Below are 19,352 nucleotides of genomic sequence, written 5' to 3'. Positions count from 1 at the left end.
ACTGTTTATGGTTGTTTTAATTAAGATCTAGCCGTCTTTTTTAAAGATCGGTTCTTAATTATTTAATTAAATCGAGCACATAAAATATACAATAAATCATGTACATTAATATTTAATAAAATAAGTATTTAAATCATTGATATTCATCGGTTATTAGACAAAAAATACAAAAAATATAATATTTTTTTTAAAACAAGAAAAAAACCGAAGGCCCATGGGTTAGCCCACGTGCAAGGCACGATTAGCCCATGGGCCAGGCACGGCCCGAGCACGAAAATGGGCGTGCCAGGAGCGAGCCGCGGCGGGGGCTGAGGTTAATGGGCCTGGCACGGCACGTCCCGAGAAGCCCAATATCTGTGCCTGGGCCGGACCAAATTTGGGGGAAAGCACGATGGGCCGGCACGCGGGCCGGCCCATTGCCTACTCTATATAGGTTACTCTTTGAAAGACCATAATGGGAAAGTTATTTTGTTTGGAGCTAAGGATTGTGGATCTAATGGAATTCTTGTTGCAAAAAGCTCTTGTATTAAAAATAGGCATTCTTGCAGCTAAATTTTTAGGAATTTCAAAATTGATACTAGAAGGTTATATATAATCTTTGTGTTATCAATGGAATTCGTAGTACTTGACAAATTCCGTGAGAAATTTCAAGTATTATTAAGGACGTGAAGTTAGACACTTAGACCTGCATTTCTTTGAAGAAATGTTAATTAAACATTGCTTTCGTGATGCTAAAAAAGTAGCTGACTTTATGATATAAGTTGATCTTACAGTAGAGGATCAACCTAGTTCTCTTAGCTTATAAAAAAATGACAGTTGTGAAATAACCAATTTTCTTAGAGACTTTTAATCTTCAGCGAAAATTTGGCAAATTCCTTATCAGGCCGATTCGTTGTCCGATAATGGATCGGACTTTTTCTGTTTTTCTCCTATTCCATAGAATATGAATGGGTTAAATAAAATGTCTACTAAAAGGAACTCAACATCCGTTGTAGTCTAGTTGGTTAGGATACTTGGCTCTCACCCGAGAGATCCGGGTTCAAGTCCCGGCAACGGAACTTTTTTTGGTGTCTTTTTTTTTTAAATACGTATCAACTGGTGGTTCATAATCAAATGTTCTACTGCGTCTACTCAATTTTAACTCATAGGGAGTACAAAGGAAAGGCTTCAAATCTCGCTTTTCGAAAAGATTGGAAGATGGAACTTAATATACTTCATACGCTCCATTCCATAGCTTTTTTTTTTTGAGGAACATTCCATAGCTTTTTAATCACTTCACATTAGGATGAAGATATCTTCTTTGATTAGATTGCATTGGCGATCACAGTCGATCAAGCCCGTCTACGACGATGGGCATAGCAATCTAGATCACATCACTTATTGTTTTGATGGACGCCATAAGCGATTTTCTGAATCAATGTGTCAGGTATTAGATTTTGTTTAATACTGTAGGTCACATTAACAAGATTATATGTTAACGAATTTGAAACCAATGTCACAACCGTGTTAATGTTAATAAGTTTATTTACGAATTAAACTAATTGAGGGAGTACTTTATTTGTTACATATTCGGGTCATATACAGACACAATGGGGATACTAGACATTAAAGACCTGTAGGAAACTGGCAGTACTTGGTAGTTTGTACTCTTATTAGTGCACTGTCCATTTCCTATGAGGTTTCTATAAATGGAAACTGACATGGAGTGACAAAAATGGAAAGCTCTGATATTATATCACATGAGAAGTCAGATTACACTTCCAAATATGCCAAGCCTTGCATTGAACACACTGCCTTAATTGCCCTGACAAACACCCCTAATATTTCTGCCGAGTATCACACCCAACCCTGCAATTCTTGTACGGAATATCATTTCTCTGTCAACAAGTACATAACAACTTAAATTTTTTAAAATCATACTATTGGGACTAGCTAGTCTTATATGAGAGGTCCGATTGAACTTATTATATTCATTTGATTAATATATTTCTTATAAATAAATAAAAATATAAATAATTTATTGAATCGGAAGGATTATATCAATAAAGATAGGTTGGACTTATATTTTCCATCTCATGGAGAAATAATAACCCAAAGAACTCAAAATTCAAACAATTTTGCCAATCGTACTCATTAATACATGTGTTTATATTATCAAGTGTACCTAAATACCTAATAATCTGGTATAACTTCTATAAGTCGTTACAAAATCTTGTTTAAAACGATTGTAAATATAAAACCGATTCAGAGCCACCCATACATGTGGTTACCAATAACTAATAAGTTTAGAATTATATTTTGGATTCGTTTCACGCTTATACTCGTCTTAAAAAAAATTCTAAGTGATGCGTCATTTGCAGTAATGTTAGTCTAGCAGTTTTCTGGTAAATAAAGAAGTTATTATTAGTCCAGAGTCGAAACGTAAATAGATTGTGATGGTCTTGAAACCCCACATATTATTGCAATTACTCCATAAAAGCTTGTAATTGAACATATTTTACTAAATTACCCCATAGTTAAAGTACACAAGACCTAAAAGGCTAAAATCATCCCCATTTAAAAGTAGTTAAGTTAACTAGGTCACCAAGCTATTAACTCAATGTATTTTTATTATTTAAGCATTTTTTTTAGTTTTCTAACATTTTTCAACTTGCCAATCATTTCATTAAAATACTTTCTAACTTCTACAACCAATAAAAAGAGGACACCCATTTTCTACTAGATCGTGAAGAAGGTTAATTTGATGAGAAGAGGTCAGCACATAACATGACCTTCTTTTGGCATTAGGTCATCTTAATTATATGCTTATACTTTGATTATTAACTTGACCCACCCTCCCCTAATCTCCCTCGGATGAGGATGGACTATACATAAATTGATTGTGGTTAATGTTGAAAAGCTTACCTTATTACCAAAAAAAAGAAACCTAACTAATTAATCTATATAAATTATTGTTAGATCAATAACATATAAGGCCCATACACACCAATTCTTGTGGCCTTACCAGGCCACTGCATACAGTAAGTCTACTATATGGTCGTTTCAAAATCAACTTTCCATTTAACTTTTTGGCACACCAACAAACATAAACAATTAAATTGAAAAATAAAATGGCGTCACCTGCAACTTCAAAATCACCTACAACCACCAACTTATTAAACGACATTTACAGATCCATATGTCTAAGCTAACGGGTGTATGAAACCCTCGTTTAATTTACTGCAACAAATAAGAGACTTGTGCTTAACTATATACTCCCTCTGTCCCGGTCATTTGTTGTCCTTTTCTATTTTGGGGTGTCTCGTTCATTTGTTGTCCTTTCTATTTTAAGAATGAATTTGATGAGTAATTTGATCATTCACACTCAATTTATTCCACTTGTCATTTAGTAATTGGTCCCCTTCCCTTTCCTTGGTCTTTGTGCCAAAACCAAAGGACAACAAATGACCGGGACGGAGGGAGTATGAAACAAGTTAAAGATGGCATACCTCCGTCTTAAGGAAGACTAGCCGGCTAAAGATACGTATTAAATCATCAAAAACATCAAAGATGAGTGCTAACTCAAGAAATGCAGCAAACACACTATCTCATGAGTCATGTAGATATATCATATATGTATGTACAAGAGAATAAAGATGTCAAATACGACACAGCATTGCAACTATTACAGATCATTTAGATATATTTACATATAAATTACCTTGATGAATGCAGAATGCTTCACAATTCACAACATAGCTTACTACTCTAGTTTTCCTGTTCGTGAAAAAAGGTTACTCCCTACTTTGTATTAGTTTAATTGTTAGTTCAACTAGAAGGATAGCCATTTTATACATACCTCAATGAGGATATATAACAATGCTTTAGGTCTAAAATTTTTGGGATCAATTAGTATGACCGACCAACGATAACAAATTTTCCGTAAGAAAATCGTAAGACGGTGATGACAGAAGATAGAGAGCACAAAGGAAATGAGATGCATTCTCTAAGCATTTCACCCATCTGTGCTCTCTATCTTCTGTCAGCAACCACCACTCTTTCGATTAAGTAAAATACGCCTTTTTTTATTTTTATTTTTATTTTTTACGTTTCTTATCGTTACAAACAGGAGTCGGACAATAGATTAAACAGTATGTAATAGAAAAACGCTAAAAAGAAAGGAAAGGAAAGGAAAGAGGGGCTGAAGGTGATGACAGAAGATAGAGAGCACAAAGGAGTGAGATACAATAACATGAAATGTATATCAGCCTTAGTGCTCTCTATCTTCTGTCAGCTTCCATTCACCACTGCCTCCTCTTAAGTCAGTCTTACCCTACAATTTAAGGACTACTTTTACATACCCTCCATTATTATTGAAGATCAGATCACATCCTTGCTTTGAAATTTTATTGGTTTATTGTGGAAGACTATTAGAAGACTTTTATTTGGTGAAGAGACAAGTACTATAGAACCCTATATTTATAGGGGAAGCTAAGGACTTGTAAATAATATTGTAGTTAATTATTATAATGTGAATGCATTTCCTAAAAGAGGTTAACATATATCTTAATAATATTCCTTTCTAGGAAATAAACTTATCAAAAAAAATAAAAAAATGGAGTAATATTGATTTGTTAGGTTAAGAATATGCACATGATTCATCTGGACTTACATACAATAATGCTTTTATTTGTCAGGAACCCTCTTTAGCTTACTTGTTGGTGAATAAATACTCTTGCAGTATGGAGTATTAATAATTCACTATCTTTTCTTGGAATTTCTTATTCTTTTTTCATTTTTCCCTCTTTTGTTGGTCAAGGAAGCTATGGAGACTGCTTTGCTCAATTATTTACGGATTACTTTGTTTTTTCTAAAAAATAAATGCTGAAACAATTTATAAGTTGATCGAAAAATAAGTTTGCGTTACCCGGACGGATATTGTGCTACTCGATGACAATTTTATCGTCATACAATCATACAGTGGTGGAGCTAGGGGGGGGCTAGCAGGGGCGGTCGCCCCCCCTGGCGGATGAAATTTTCGAAGTTTTTAGTTAAATTTTTCGAATTTTTTCGGGGGTGCCTTATAAAATTAGTCGTTCGCCTCCCCTAAAATTTTTCGCCCCCCTGAGTTCAAATCCTGGCTCCGCCACTGCAATCATATTAACGTATTCAAATACGGAGTATATTTTATACGGTATACATGATATTGAGATTGCTAGGTTAGATATTCAATTCCAACATATGAAGATACAAAGTCATTATATGATATTGTTTACTTTTAGTATAGGGTGATATATACTAAAATGTTATAAACAATATCACCCAATGACTTTGTATCTTCATATATTGGAATTTAGTATCTACAACCTCAATATCTGAATATTGACCATATATCTTACATATAAGAACGCAATGGTCGTACAAGGGATCAATTCAACTACTTTAGACGTTTTAAATAAGTTAAACTCATGGAGCTACAAGTTACATAATACAAATATATGTATTCGTATGTGTTTCAAGCTCTTTGGTACTCATATAAATATACTCTTTTCATATAAATTATTTGTTTACCTTTGATTAAATTATTTTTCGTAGGAAAATAAAATGTAAACAATTAATAGGAACAGGAGTATATACAAATATCACTTATCAAGGCTGATATTCTTTGAGCACACTATAATATTTAACTAAACATTCTTTTTTATATAGATTTTTAAATGTGTTTTCTCAAGACACGGTTAAAAAAACCGCTAACTAAATTCAAACCCCAGCAAATTTGTAATGACGACAAACCTCCAACAACTTATTTTACATTTATTTAATTAGTATATTTGAAAAAAAATTCAATTCTAAATTAGGAATTGAACTAATTTATAAATTTACATTTTTGCTATGCTTGAGACCCATATTATCCATGGAACGCCTCTAAACTCATTAACTCTGAACTATTGATAGTGGATGCAAATATAGATGAGTCTCCCCTTCAAATTTCTTGTCTCTATCAAACATGCAAAGGGTATAGTATAAAATATGAAAAGCATTAATTATAACCACTATTTTAACTGGCAAGATGTAATGCTTTTGTTCAATTATTTTTTTTTTTTTATTTTTTTTTTTTGAGGAATTTGTTCAATTATTTTTGAATAATGTTGATCATTACACTTCGGAGTTCCAGAATGCTTCCCCACCTTCATACGGTCAATAATTTCTTTTGACAATTCTCCACTCTTATTGGACTCACTTGGTAAATTAAATCAAATCAAATCAAATCCTGTTGTCTAGATGCATATATATATATATATATATATATATATATATATATATATATATATAAATGCATAATGTTTAATTGTCTAGTATCAATCTTAATGTCATATCTTATGGTATCATAGATTAAGTCTTGATTCCACACTATTGCTCAGAAACACCATTTTGTTTGTTTCTGGCTTTAGTTTTTTTTGGATGACTAAGGAACCTGCAGCTAGTACTTGACACAAATAGTCGATTTGCAAACCACATACTTCAGGTTAATCTGCATTTTGCAGCTTAAAGTTTAGAAAATATAGCTAAACAATATTACCCCAACAAAATTACTTTTGGCGATGCTTGAACCAGAAACCCTTGATACTTTCACCCAAGTTTGAACGACTAGATTCCACTCTTGCGGGCCAACTTGTCGTTATAATGATTCGAACACTAGACCTCAAGAGAATATATTAGTATCTCAACCATTGTATCACTGGTCTTTGTTTCTAGCTGAGTTAACCTGTTAAATTTTGACTATATTATACTCTCTCATATTCAATGTAAACTTCCCTATTCATTTGTGCACTTAGATTAAGAAAGTGAATTTGGACCATACAGAACATACTACCCCACATGCAACTGAATTTAGACCACAACACAAAGCTTTCAAATAAGAAAATAAGGAAGAAAACCTAAATAATTCGAAAAAAAATATATGAAAGTTTACATTGAATAGGAGGAAGTATACCTTAATTACGTTGGCTAGCTAAAGGATTATCTTTCTTTGTTTCTAAAATTTACTTTAATAAAATAAATTATCTAATTAACTGCTTATTATAGGTTTCAATCCGGATGTCTCTTTGTGCTAGATCAACACATATGTAAGATTCTCCCTAACTGTTTATATCTACTCAAGTTACCCTCTTAAACATACTACATACAAAAGTCCTTGAGAAACTAAGATAACAACAATCTTACAACGGATGCATGAAAGAATTATATAACGTAGATAAATTTAATAGATTTACATTGTTAATTAACAATGTGTTAGCTAAGTCCATGGCACAAAAGAGATTCAGCGGGACCTTAATGAAGGGTTAATAAAAAAAAAGGATAAACCAATTCTAAGTATAATCTAACAAACAATGTTATCATTTGTATCATTTTTACAAAAGATGAGAAATAGTTCAAATAATCAAAGTGAAATATGTGAAACCCTCTAAACCAATTACGACATATCCCTAAGCATATAATTTTTTAGGACTTTAGTCATGTGACACGTGTCCATATATTTTTTTATAGAAATGTGCAAAAAAATAAATGGAGAAGAATATAGATAAGAGAATAGGACATGATGAATAAGTAGCAAGTTGGAGAAGACGATAGAGAAAGTTGAAGAGACCCTAATCACATAACCCTTATCTTAAAAAAGACTTTCCATTCAAGGCCAATTACAATGGTCATCCTTTGTTGCTTTTATGGGGGTATTATTTTGACGTTTCCAATGTTTATGCCAATTTTTAAAGTTGATCTTTCAATTTCTTTCATCTTGGAATCCACGTGGCATCTCCCTATAGCTTCATTGGTTATTCTCCCTAGTCAAAATGGGATTGGTTTGCCCATCAAGCATGCATCCACAAATATATGGGATAAATTCTTTCATAGTTTCATGCATCATGTTAATTACAATCTTTATCTAGATGTGATCTATTACGGTTATATCAATTAGCTTTGTCTTCGCATAATGATTCAAACTACAATTAATTTTTCGATTTTTTTTTGTGGTCAGCGGGGATGAGTGTCTCTGCTAGCTCCCTAAATTCACCATTGCACATGATTATAGTAATCTTTGTGATTGTACTTAAACATAAAGTAGAAGTGCCGTTGTGATTGTACTTCAGTTACTCTAAGCAAACGATTCTTTTTCCTTACGCTTGAGTTTTCATATTTTCTTTGTTAGCCCGTGATTCAGAATTCAAACTTAATCTCTAAGATTTGATATTCATAAAGGTCTAAATCAAATAAGATTTGTTAAGTCTGATGTTTAAAGGTCTCAATTCAAACGAATCCTACAGATATTACAGATCGAATTTTTTTTGACGTATCGTAACTCGCATGTTCTAAATTGCCAATGGCTAAAGACCTTTTTCATGGGAGAAGTTCATAAAGGAAAAAAATAAAGAAAAAAGAAAGAAGTAAGGAGGCCAATTTGCCCATGTCCATTACTAGTAGGACCCCTTATTGCTGGACTATTCCCAAATTGGTGGAGCACGTATCATTCCTTTTTGGGGTGAATAGCATAGTGATTAGAAGTACGTTAAGAAAAGACCGCCGATGGGTCCGTAACCTATTCTTCTTGATAAGAATCTAACTCTGATTTCATCTCATGGCTAAGCATCTATCTTCAAAACGGCTGAAAAAAGAGACAAATCTTAATGAAAAGAAAACACTTAATTTTTGCTTCTTGTATATCAATTTTCATGAATCAAGGTCCGATTTGAGCTTTGATACACTTTTTGGGTTTCAAATAATAATTAAATTCTGGAAAAGTATATTAACAGTACAATTTCACAATGCTAGGTGCGTTGTCTTAACGTCAGTAGTGTGTATCTGATTCTGGTGAGAAATTTCATGATGATATGAGGACCATCATTGTTAACATGACAATGTTACCTTTATATATTCTATATTCTTTTAAATACTTTTTGAGTTTCACTCGCCAACGTATTTATAAAACGACAAAAACATTTCATATACTAAATCCTAATTATATGAAATTACTAATATTTTCTTGATTAAGATTATGCAAAAATTTGTGTTGTCATCACTTGTATGTTGTATGTATCGAAAAATAAAATAATGGGAGCTAACTGAAATGAAAAGCGGGATGATACATTGAATAAATATGTATAAATACTAGAGACTTGGAGAAACATCATTGAACTAATAATACGAAGAAATAAGCCCCAATAAAATTTGTTCGTGTCACTTTTAAGATTTTCACATTAGTAGAGAGAGGAGAGGATTTACGGTAAGATAGAACCAACGCATTAGAGCATGTATTTCTTGTTTGGCCTTTGCTGTGTTGGTGTTCATTGTTTATAACCCGGAAAGTTATACATGGAGCTACCAATAATTTGATTTTTCTTTAACAAACCCGATTCAATTGTTTATAAATCTAGCCTTAGATAGATTTTATTCCTGATTCTGCCCCTACTTTGATCCTACTTTTAAATGGTGAGATAACTCTCTTTGGCTCTCATGTGCTCTTGAAGAAGGGCACATAGAGAGCTCATATTCATTTTTTTTACATGGAGAGCACTTGAAGAGTTATGAAAAGTATGCTACTGTAGATAAAGAGCAGTATGCTCTCTAATAATAGGGGCCAAACTAGTTTAATGGTTTAGCTTACTTTTATACTAACTTAATTGAACCACTAGTTTCCTATTGGTTGTTTTCTTATTTTAGGACCATTTAAGCTACTAGCTTAATGAAGATACTTGCTTAAGTCAAGCTACTCTACATGAACAACTCCAATGTTTTAGTTAGCTTATAATTTCTTAAAATTGCAACTAATTCCTCGAGTCAAACCATTGAACTTGCTCTAATATTCATTGCAAGTGTGTTTGAGAGTGAAAACACGAATAAGAAGAGAGATTGAAATTTGAAACGATAGATGAGTTCATATTAGGTAGTTCGATATCAATTACATGAATTGAAAATCAAATACGTGTAGCATATCTATTTTCAAAAACTACTATTCTCTTCTATTCTAAATAAACTTTTTCATTCTCCTTATACACAAAATTTAAGGACACACACTACCTCAGCATATAATTAAATTTGAAGCATACAAACACACTACCCCACCATACAATTAATTTGGATCACACAAACATCTACCAAAAATAGAAATAGAGAAGTTATTGTGAATAGACGAAAATGAAAGTAGCGAAGTTTATTTAGAATAGGAGGGAATATGTAATAGGAGTACTGTTTAATTTTACGTAATTTATTTCCGGAGTAAATTTTTTACTCAATTCAGTACATTTTACCCACTTTTTTCCATTTGCATATCTCACCTAAAAACTAACACACTTCTCTCCCTTACCAAACCTATAATCACTCAATTTTAACAAAGTTTTTCGATTATGGATGATAATTTATAAGTACAACTAGTCTTTAATTCGTTAATTTCATTATTATGAATCAAATTAATTATTTTGTTTCATTTGTTAGACTTTTATTTAATTAGGGTTTACCTTAATTAAAAGTTGGATTATTTAAATAAAAGTCGAATTATTGTTCATATTTGGTGGTGGTTGCCCTGGTGGGATGGCGACATGGTCGGTAGAAAGAGGTGGGAAGGGGAGGGATGTCGCCGGTGAGCAGAGTGGGATAGTGAGGTGTCGCCGACGACGTGAAGGCGAGATTTCAGGTAGTGGGACGAGATAGTGGAAGGCGCAGGGTGTGGATAATTTAGGGGAAAAATGTAGTCGGGGCAGGCATGTGGTCGTCGCCGGCAGCAGCTAGCGATTGGAAGGTGAAGGCACGGTTGCGATAAGGGGAAGGGGCAGTGGGAGTTGGTCAACGGCGGTGTGGCTGGTCAATAGTGGTGTTTTTTTTTTCCAATAATGTAGTGCATAGTAAATTTGAGAAATAAGAGGGATAAAATGGTCAAAAGTGTACTGAAATGAGTAAAATATGTATTGTAAAAATCAACACCCATTTTATAGTAGAAGACAATGTTGGGTTAATCTCCCCAAACTCCACAAATAATTAACGTAGCAAATATAAAACGCAAACTAATATTCATGGGATTAGTTGTTATCTATTGCAACAATTGAATAAAGTAACTAATGTAAAAATGTTACATTTAGAGCCATAATGGTTAGAGAAGTTTCATGAGTGAATGTGTTATTCATCATGTATAAATAGACATCATTGTGAAGTTATGTAGAGTGGAGAAAAAAGTCCTAAAATAAGTGCAAGTATAAATTATACGTGGGGCATTATTTATAGGATTGGTGAGAACATTAATTTTTGGAGAAATTAAGTGTTCAACATCCTTTATAAGAAGAGTGTAAGAGTGTTACAAATTGTGAGAGAGAGTGACAATACTTGTTGTGATTGTACTCCATAATTATTTGTTACACTTTACTAGTGGATTGATTTGCCGAGCAGGGCCGTGGTTTTACCCTTAATTGAGAAGGGGTTTCCACGTGAGAAATTGCGGTGTCTCTTTATTTGCTCTTACTTACGTCCGTTGTGTGTGTTCCTTCGTAGTATCGTTGTTGGGTGAGATTCTTCCCGCACCGGGTTTACAGGACGCTTCCCCAACAGTGGTATCAGAGCTGAAGGTTCTGTATACTGGGAGGTGTGGGAGATTTCGATTTAGGAAGGAACTTATTTATCGTAAGTAAGATGGCGGAGAAATTTCATGTTTCATTATTTGATGGGAAGATGAATTTTATGGTGTGGAAAAGCACAGTTGAAGACTTGCTAGTCCAGTCGAGTCTTGATGAGGCTTTGGAATTGACTAAGCCATTAGAGATGAGTGAGTCTAATTGGGAGTCAAAGAAAAAGAAAGCCGTGAGTATGATAAGGTTGGCGGTAGCACCGGAGATTAAGTATAATCTTTTGAGCGAGAAGGAGCCGAGGGCCTTGCTAGAAAAGTTACAAGGCATGTATGCGTCAAAGTCGCTCACCAACCGATTATGTTTGCGATGAGAGTTGTATCAACTCAAAATGGAGGAGGGTGATACAAATTTACAAGACCACATAAATAAATTCAACCAGCTCGTGTGTCAACTCTTGAATGCCGATGAGAAGATAACGGATCAAGAGCAAGCTCTCTTATTATTGGCTTCATTGCCGAAAAGTTTTAGACCCATTGTGATGACGATGCTCGTGGATAAAGAGAAAATTTCTTTGGATGAAGCTATAAGGGTGGTGAGAGAAAATGAAGGATGATGGCGAAAATAGATGGAGATGCATCATCAAGTGATGGGGCACTAGTGGCAGATGGTTGTGAAAGAGGGAGAAGATCACAAAGACATGTAAATGGCCAAAGAAGTAAATCAAAGTCGCGCGCGAGGGACATGGATAGTGTGGAGTGCTATTATTGTCATGAGATGGGCCATATTCAACGAAATTGTCCAATGATGAAGGAAGACTTGAAAAGTGTGAAGTCTTTAAGAGAAAAGTTGGGCAAGGCAAAGGTTGATGATGTAGGTGATTCTTCAAATGTCGTGTGTGGTAATAGTAGTGATGAAGATATATTCTTGACTACTCAAGATGAGGTGGAATGTCAAGATAAATGGGTGATGGATTCGGGTGCATCCGTGCATGTGTGTAAAGACCATGGAGCATTTGATACTTTGCAAACAAATGGAGCCTTTGGCTTGTCAAAGTGGGCGACGGCCTCAAATTGAAGGTTGAGGGTGTAGGGAGTGTGAGGATGAAACTCCGTGATGGCACTATGAGAACTTTTAAAAATGTGAGGTATGTCCATAAAGCTTGTTCCAACATTATTTCTTTGGGTGTGTTGACGACTGAAGGGAACCGATATGTTGGTAGTGGTAAATGGTGCAAAGTGTATCGTGGGAGAAGCTTGGTGATGCAAGGGATAAAGATTAAGAATATTTGTTACGTCGATGGTCAAAGCATGAAGAATGGCCAAGTGAGAAAAGCCGACATAAAAAAGAAGGTCCGTTTTTCCGATGTAGTTGAGGTGTTTGGAGATTTGGGTCGAGGGAGGAATTTGTTGGGTTAATCTCCCCAAACTCCACAAATAATTAACGTAGCAAATATAAAACGCAAACTAATATTCATGGGATTAGTTGTTATATATTGCAACAATTGAATAAAGTAACTAATGTAAAAATGTTACATTTAGAGCCATAATGGTTAGAGAAGTTTCATGAGTGAATGTGTTATTCATCATGTATAAATAGACATCATTATGGAGTTATGTAGAGTGGAGAAAAAAGTCCTAAAATAAGTGCAAGTATAAATTATACGTGGGGCATTATTTATAGGATTGGTGAGAACATTAATTTTCGGAGAAATTAAGTGTTCAACATCCTTTATAAGAAGAGAGTAAGAGTGTTACAAATTGTGAGTGAGAGTGACAATACTTGTTGTGATTGTACTCCATAATTATTTGTTACACTTTACTAGTGGATTGATTTGCCGAGCAGGGCCGTGGTTTTACTCTTAATTGAGAAGGGGTTTCCACGTGAGAAATTGCGGTGTCTCTTTATTTGCTCTTACTTACGTCCGTTGTGTGTGTTCCTTCGTAGTATCGTTGTTGGGTGAGATTCTTCCCACACCGGGTTTACAGGACGCTTCCCCAACACACAATAATTTTATATATCAAAAACCCATTTATATATTGATTTCAAGTTTGTGTGAATAACCTACTTGAATGTTATGGTCATTTTACATACCCATGTGAAATATTGAAAAACGAGTGTTGGGCGTAGAGGTGGCAATCGGGTCAGTCGGGTCGGGTTTGGGTCGGGTCACGTCGGGTCGGGTCATATCGGGTTCGGGTCATATCGGGTCAGTATACCCTTTCGGGTCGAGTCGGGTCGGGTTCGGGTCGTTATCGGGTCGGGTCATTTCGGGTCGAATAATGTGTCGGGTCGGGTCGGGTTTGGGTCGGGTCAGTATCGGGTCCGGTAACTTAATCGCATTACTATAATTTTTTACCATTAAATTTATTTTTTAACCTATTATTTGGTTTAATTAATTCATTACTAAGTCAAACATATCATTCTAAACACAAAATCACTTACATTTTGATCAAAACTTACATTTTAATCAATTTAATCGGATCAGTATCGGGTCGGGTCAATATCGGGTCGGGTCTGGGTCGGGTTCGGGTCACTGATAATCGGATCGTGTCGGGTTACGGGTCCTCATCGGGTCGGGTCGGGTCGGGTCGGTTTCGGATCACAATATTTTCGGGTCGGGTCGGGTTGGGTTTGCTCGGTTTCGGGTCGGGTCAGACTTGCCAGCTCTAGTTGGGCGTGACCAGAGAGGAAGAGAGAGTCCATTTGACAAGTCAAAAGAAGGTCATATTCTAAAATCAACTGACAACAAAAATAATTCCATCTGTTTATAAAATCGGTCATAAACTGTCTCTTATTACATAATCAAAGTGAGGTACTCATATACGTATGTATCTAATTAACGCTTAGGAGTTGTTTTTAAGATTGTAAACGGCATGTAAGAAGTTTAACGAGCATTCACATTTTGTCAAGGAGACGAATACATGCATCAAGATAATGTCATATACGACAATCAAACACAATTAACAACGAGAGCATATATATATGTATATCTATATATATTTGTCTTACTTTACGTCTTTACATCATCAACTTATAAAAGTTATTGACGAATAAACATTAACGAACGCATGAACAGAAATATTATAGGACATTATATTTTATTAACGTATAAACAATGAATTTGTATGTATATAACTTGATGAATTATGATTATTAGCTTGATAACCATTATTATAGCGAGTGACGGAAATGGCAACGATGGCCGTAGGGGCACTGGACTCCGGTGAGGACCATACGGCACACTTGAGTTTTGTACCGTGGGTGCCTTATTATGGGTCGGAGCTCCGATAACCCGTGGGCAAACCGGCAATGTTGGCCGTAAGGGCACGTGCTTGTTTCTTCCCATTTGTTGCATAACTCTGTCTTGTACATGCCTTGGTTATACACTTCCATTTCCATGGCCTTCTCTTCATCTCTTCGCATCCTTAGCCTCTACGTACCATGCCAAAATTTGAGTTTATATACCACTATTTATTGCAATAAATAATACTAATATACTTATGCCAAAATTACAGTATCTTTTTATTGCACTTTGCATAGTTTTCGAGACACTATTTTGACTCGATTTTCTCCGTTTATATGCCGCTATTTTCGTTTAAAGACATGTTTATTAACTAGTTTAGATCTTGCGCAATGAATGCGCGGTATTTATAGAGTTACTAATATAGACCTCGTGCAATATATGCACGGTATTTATAGAGTTTTACTTTTTAGTGTATTATTTATAGAATTTAAATTGACAATTCACTTATTTTTCATGTTTCTCCTTAATGTATTTTGATTAAAGAAATAAATAAAAATTTAAATCGTAAGAAGTGATAAAACGAGTATTTTTTGAATTTTTTTTTGTTTATTTACCGAGAAATTAATGATGTTAATTTACAAATATTTACTAATATAACATAATTTTTAGTTGCAAATGTTTATAAAAAAACAATGAATTTTAACAAATATTTACTAATACCATATTTTTTAGCCGCAACTTCTTATCATAAAAAGTCAATAAATTTTTACCAAGAAGTTCTTTAAAAAAAGATTACTTATCCTAAAAAGATCGGAGATAAATTTGTGTAGAATGTGAAATATTAAATGTTATAAATATTTAAATACAAAAGATTATATCCATTTATAACTTATCATATCCACACATATAGTATATGCTAAAAATACCAAGCACTATTTTGGGAAATATTTTTAGGCGGGAAAAGTTGGAGTTTCGCCTATGCATTTAGTAAATAGGGGATGTTTGTTCGAATGTATTGTACTCCCTCTCATCCAGACCAAAGGTTACAGTTGCTTTATCACACTTGTCGAGGCACGTTTTGTAACGTGCATATCTTTAGTTACACATTATTAAAAATTATAAAAATTTGATATTCTTATAGCATTCATGACGATAAATCAAACAAGATCTCACATGACTATATTTTGTCTTATAGATTAAGAATAATATCAAAGATTCCCTACGACCATGAATAGTGCCAAAAAGCAACCGTAACCTTTGGTCTGGATGGGAGGAAGTAATTAGGAGTCATGATTCACTCTTTCATTATCATATTTTATCTTGTGTCCCACCATCTCTCAATTTGACACATAAGCATTAAACAATAAAAATAAGTATTTAGATAATGATACAAGGATGAGGCGTAAGGAAGATTAAGGCATGCAATGAGACACGAAAATGGGATAGAGGATGATCCGAAGTCAATTTAAGGTCATGGTTACGAGCCTGGACTTTTGACCATTGTTCATTTTTCTTACAATGATCATATCCTTTATTATGCATCTCATTAGTTTTTTTATACATTCCAAATTTTCCATGAAAAAAGCAAAAAAAATAGTCAAAAAAAAAAGAGAGACGTACTTACCGTTCCATTAACATTTTGAAATGGACGTAAAAGGGGAGTCGATTCAGCAACAAGAGGAGTAGAGATACTAGTAGGAGTTGAAGGCGATGAATTCACGAATTTGAAGTATGTAGGAGATCGAATAGATATACTTTTAGGCATTGCGAACCTTTCATCATGATCGTTAATCACACTTGTTGGACTATTACTACCAACTATATTATCAATATTATGGCTATTTCTACCAACAACCTGTTGTTGTTGCACCGATGATGCAAGAAGCCGGTTTAGGCGACTTATAAGATCTTCGTTGGCTAATCGAAGCCACTCATTCTCTTCTTGGAGGGAATTAGCCTCTCTAGTGAGCTCATGTAAGCGCGTGGTGGCTTGCATGTTTACGATGGAAAAATTAGGATTATAATCATCATTATTATTCATGGTTATGATTTCTGAACTTTCGAGTTATTATTATGTTTTTAGCTCATTTGATTTATGGACCATATAAGTTGAAACTATATAGTATACAAAAGTTGCTTAACAAGGAAGGAGAAGGAAGTTGGAGGTGGCGTTAAGACTTGCTTCAATTGTTGGGTTAATCATTAGGGTTTGGGAGCTTTTTATGTTGAATTTGATAATTTAATAAATTAGAAAAATAAAAATGGAAGAAAGGTTTGAGGGGTGGTGGTAACAAACGATATAATCATTTGATTGCATTGCTTGTTGTTCACAATTGTAACTAATCGGCTAGTGTACCAAAACAAACAAATTCTATCACTTGTTTGATTTTGATCTCAATGTATGTTTCAAGTTTGGTAGCATGTTTGTTTTGCATATCCCAAGCCCAACAACCATTCCCATTCTACATTTTTGTGGCATGAGATTTCACACAAATTGCCTAGATTGACCAATGGAATGTGACTATGTGAGGATTGTGCATTCCACATTCTTTTCAATTTAATCTGTATTTTCTTAAAACAGTTTTTCTAACATGTATCTTAAGTGCACAAGATAAGAATTTAGTTAGAGGCCAGGAAATTTTTTCCAATGTGTGCCTTAAGGTATACTATTATTGTTATGTAAAATAGATTAATCCACATAAAAATGAATTTATATAAACTTGGCAAAATAACGTGTTTTACAATAGGCCGTCTTATACAATTATACACGTATTATATACTCCCTCCAAGTTTTTTATATCTTCCTCTTTCAATTATATATTAGAGAAAGGGGAAGATAAAAAAAACTTGGAGGGAGTATATATCACCATGTAATCTGTGGTGGGATTGAAAAGTTAAGCTATTAAGGAGTAATTATAAAAGTTACAGAGGTTTGAAGTATTATAATCAATGCGAGAAGTTCCAATTTTTTTGTCGGTCTATCGTATTTTTATTTTTTTTGAGGAAAAGACGCTCGAAGGCATTACTCTATTAAAGAATGATCAAACAATACAGCAGCGTAAGCCGAATGTGGCAAACCATGTGACCAAACAAATCTACCAGAAACTCTAGGAACTAAATGCGCTAAAGCATGAGCCACACAATTGTTAAGACGACTTGTGTGCAACCATCTAACCGACTGAAACTTAGAACTCAAAATAATAATATCTTCTATAATCTGAGAAAAAAATGCTACGTCCTTGCTTCCGAGTCCGCAGCGCTTCGATCACGATCAAGCTATCGCTTTCCACCTCCACATTCAACACCCCTCTACTAGCCGTTTCCTCGAGATCGTCGAACACCGCCACAACTTCCGCCACATGAACTTCCCAGCACTCATGCCGAACAATAGACAAACCCCACAACACCTCTCCTCTCCCATCACGGCACACAGTCCCCGTCCCAACTCCCTCTCCATCCTTCACCCCCTCATCCACATTAAGCTTCACATAACTGTCTCCAGCCGACCGCCTTCCAACGCTCGCTATTATTCAAACCCCCCACCATCACCAGCCCCTCGTTTCCTCTCACCAGCTAACTTATCCACCTCATTCCCGACCCCTTCATTTAGAACGTCCCGAATCCGCCTCACAACACCCTCCGGTGCAACCATTGCATCTTCAAAATTCACCTTATTACGATGCTCCCATAGCGCCCAGCACCCCACCATGAAAGTTCCGCACTCCGTCTCGCTCAACTCCTTCCACACCTGCTCCACCCATTCCCGAACATCCCCTCCATATCCATTCATCCCATAATCAATCCCTAACTCCTCCCATACCCATCGTGCCACCCCACAATCCCGAAACAAATGAAGACTCGACTCAACGAAAGAATAATATAAAGGACAAGAAGAGCACTCACCTCCTATCCGGGCAGCGATGTTCGCCTTCGTGGCCAGAGCTTCACTACACATTTGCCAGAAAAAGAGCTTAATGCGGGGCCCTAACAAAACTTTCCAGAGCCGATTCCAGAGCCACTTCTCTCTCTCCCAATCCGACGAGCTAACCATGTCACTCACTTCCCCTGCAAGCATCTTATACACACTGCGAACCATATAAATCCCATCCCGTTCTCTCCCCTAATACCAAATATCCCTTTGTCTATTCGGACTCACCCTTATGTTTGCAATCCTGTCTTGTTCAAAGGGTAAAAACAACTGAGCAATCATCTCTTCGTCCCACCCCATACCATCTGGCTTTAGCAAATCACGGCCAAGCATGCCCTCATTCCCCGACAAACAAGGCGAAATATCTTCTTGTTTCAATAAAATACTCCTTATATATATATATATATATATATATATATATATATATATATATATATATATATATATATATATATATATATATATTAGATAAAGAGGAAGATAAAAAAAACTTGGAGGGAGTAAATATCACTATGTAACTCGCGGTGGGATTGAAAAGTTAAGCTATTAAGGAGTAATTATAAAAGTTACCGAGGTTTGAAGTATTATAACCAAT

At 35.0% G+C, this 19,352-nt stretch overlaps 2 protein-coding genes and 1 non-coding gene across 3 annotated transcripts; 1 reads left to right on the top strand and 2 right to left on the bottom strand.

The window, feature by feature from the left end:
• The first annotated feature begins 985 nt into the window (after positions 1-985).
• On the top strand, positions 986-1,058 carry TRNAE-CUC (transfer RNA glutamic acid (anticodon CUC)). Its single transcript has one exon. It is a non-coding gene; the product is annotated as a tRNA-Glu (tRNA).
• A 13,613-nt stretch (positions 1,059-14,671) lies between these two features.
• On the bottom strand, positions 14,672-16,936 carry LOC141630829 (zinc finger CCCH domain-containing protein 15-like). Its single transcript, XM_074443579.1, has 2 exons — positions 16,454-16,936; positions 14,672-15,017 (listed from the first exon to the last, which is right to left on the bottom strand). Exons 1-2 carry the CDS (start codon positions 16,868-16,870, stop codon positions 14,757-14,759), a joined length of 678 nt encoding a protein of 225 aa, XP_074299680.1. The 5' UTR covers positions 16,871-16,936; the 3' UTR covers positions 14,672-14,756.
• A 1,419-nt stretch (positions 16,937-18,355) lies between these two features.
• Positions 18,356-18,925, bottom strand: LOC141641507 (uncharacterized). The gene has a single exon (XM_074450167.1). It carries the CDS (start codon positions 18,923-18,925, stop codon positions 18,356-18,358), a length of 570 nt encoding a protein of 189 aa, XP_074306268.1.
• Between the last annotated feature and the right edge of the window lie 427 nt (positions 18,926-19,352).

Source organism: Silene latifolia, chromosome 2 (assembly GCF_048544455.1).
Source record: "Silene latifolia isolate original U9 population chromosome 2, ASM4854445v1, whole genome shotgun sequence".
Lineage (NCBI taxonomy): Eukaryota > Viridiplantae > Streptophyta > Magnoliopsida > Caryophyllales > Caryophyllaceae > Silene > Silene latifolia.
Note: the sequence above shows the minus strand (reverse complement) of the source record. Positions and strands in the feature narration are given on the sequence as shown.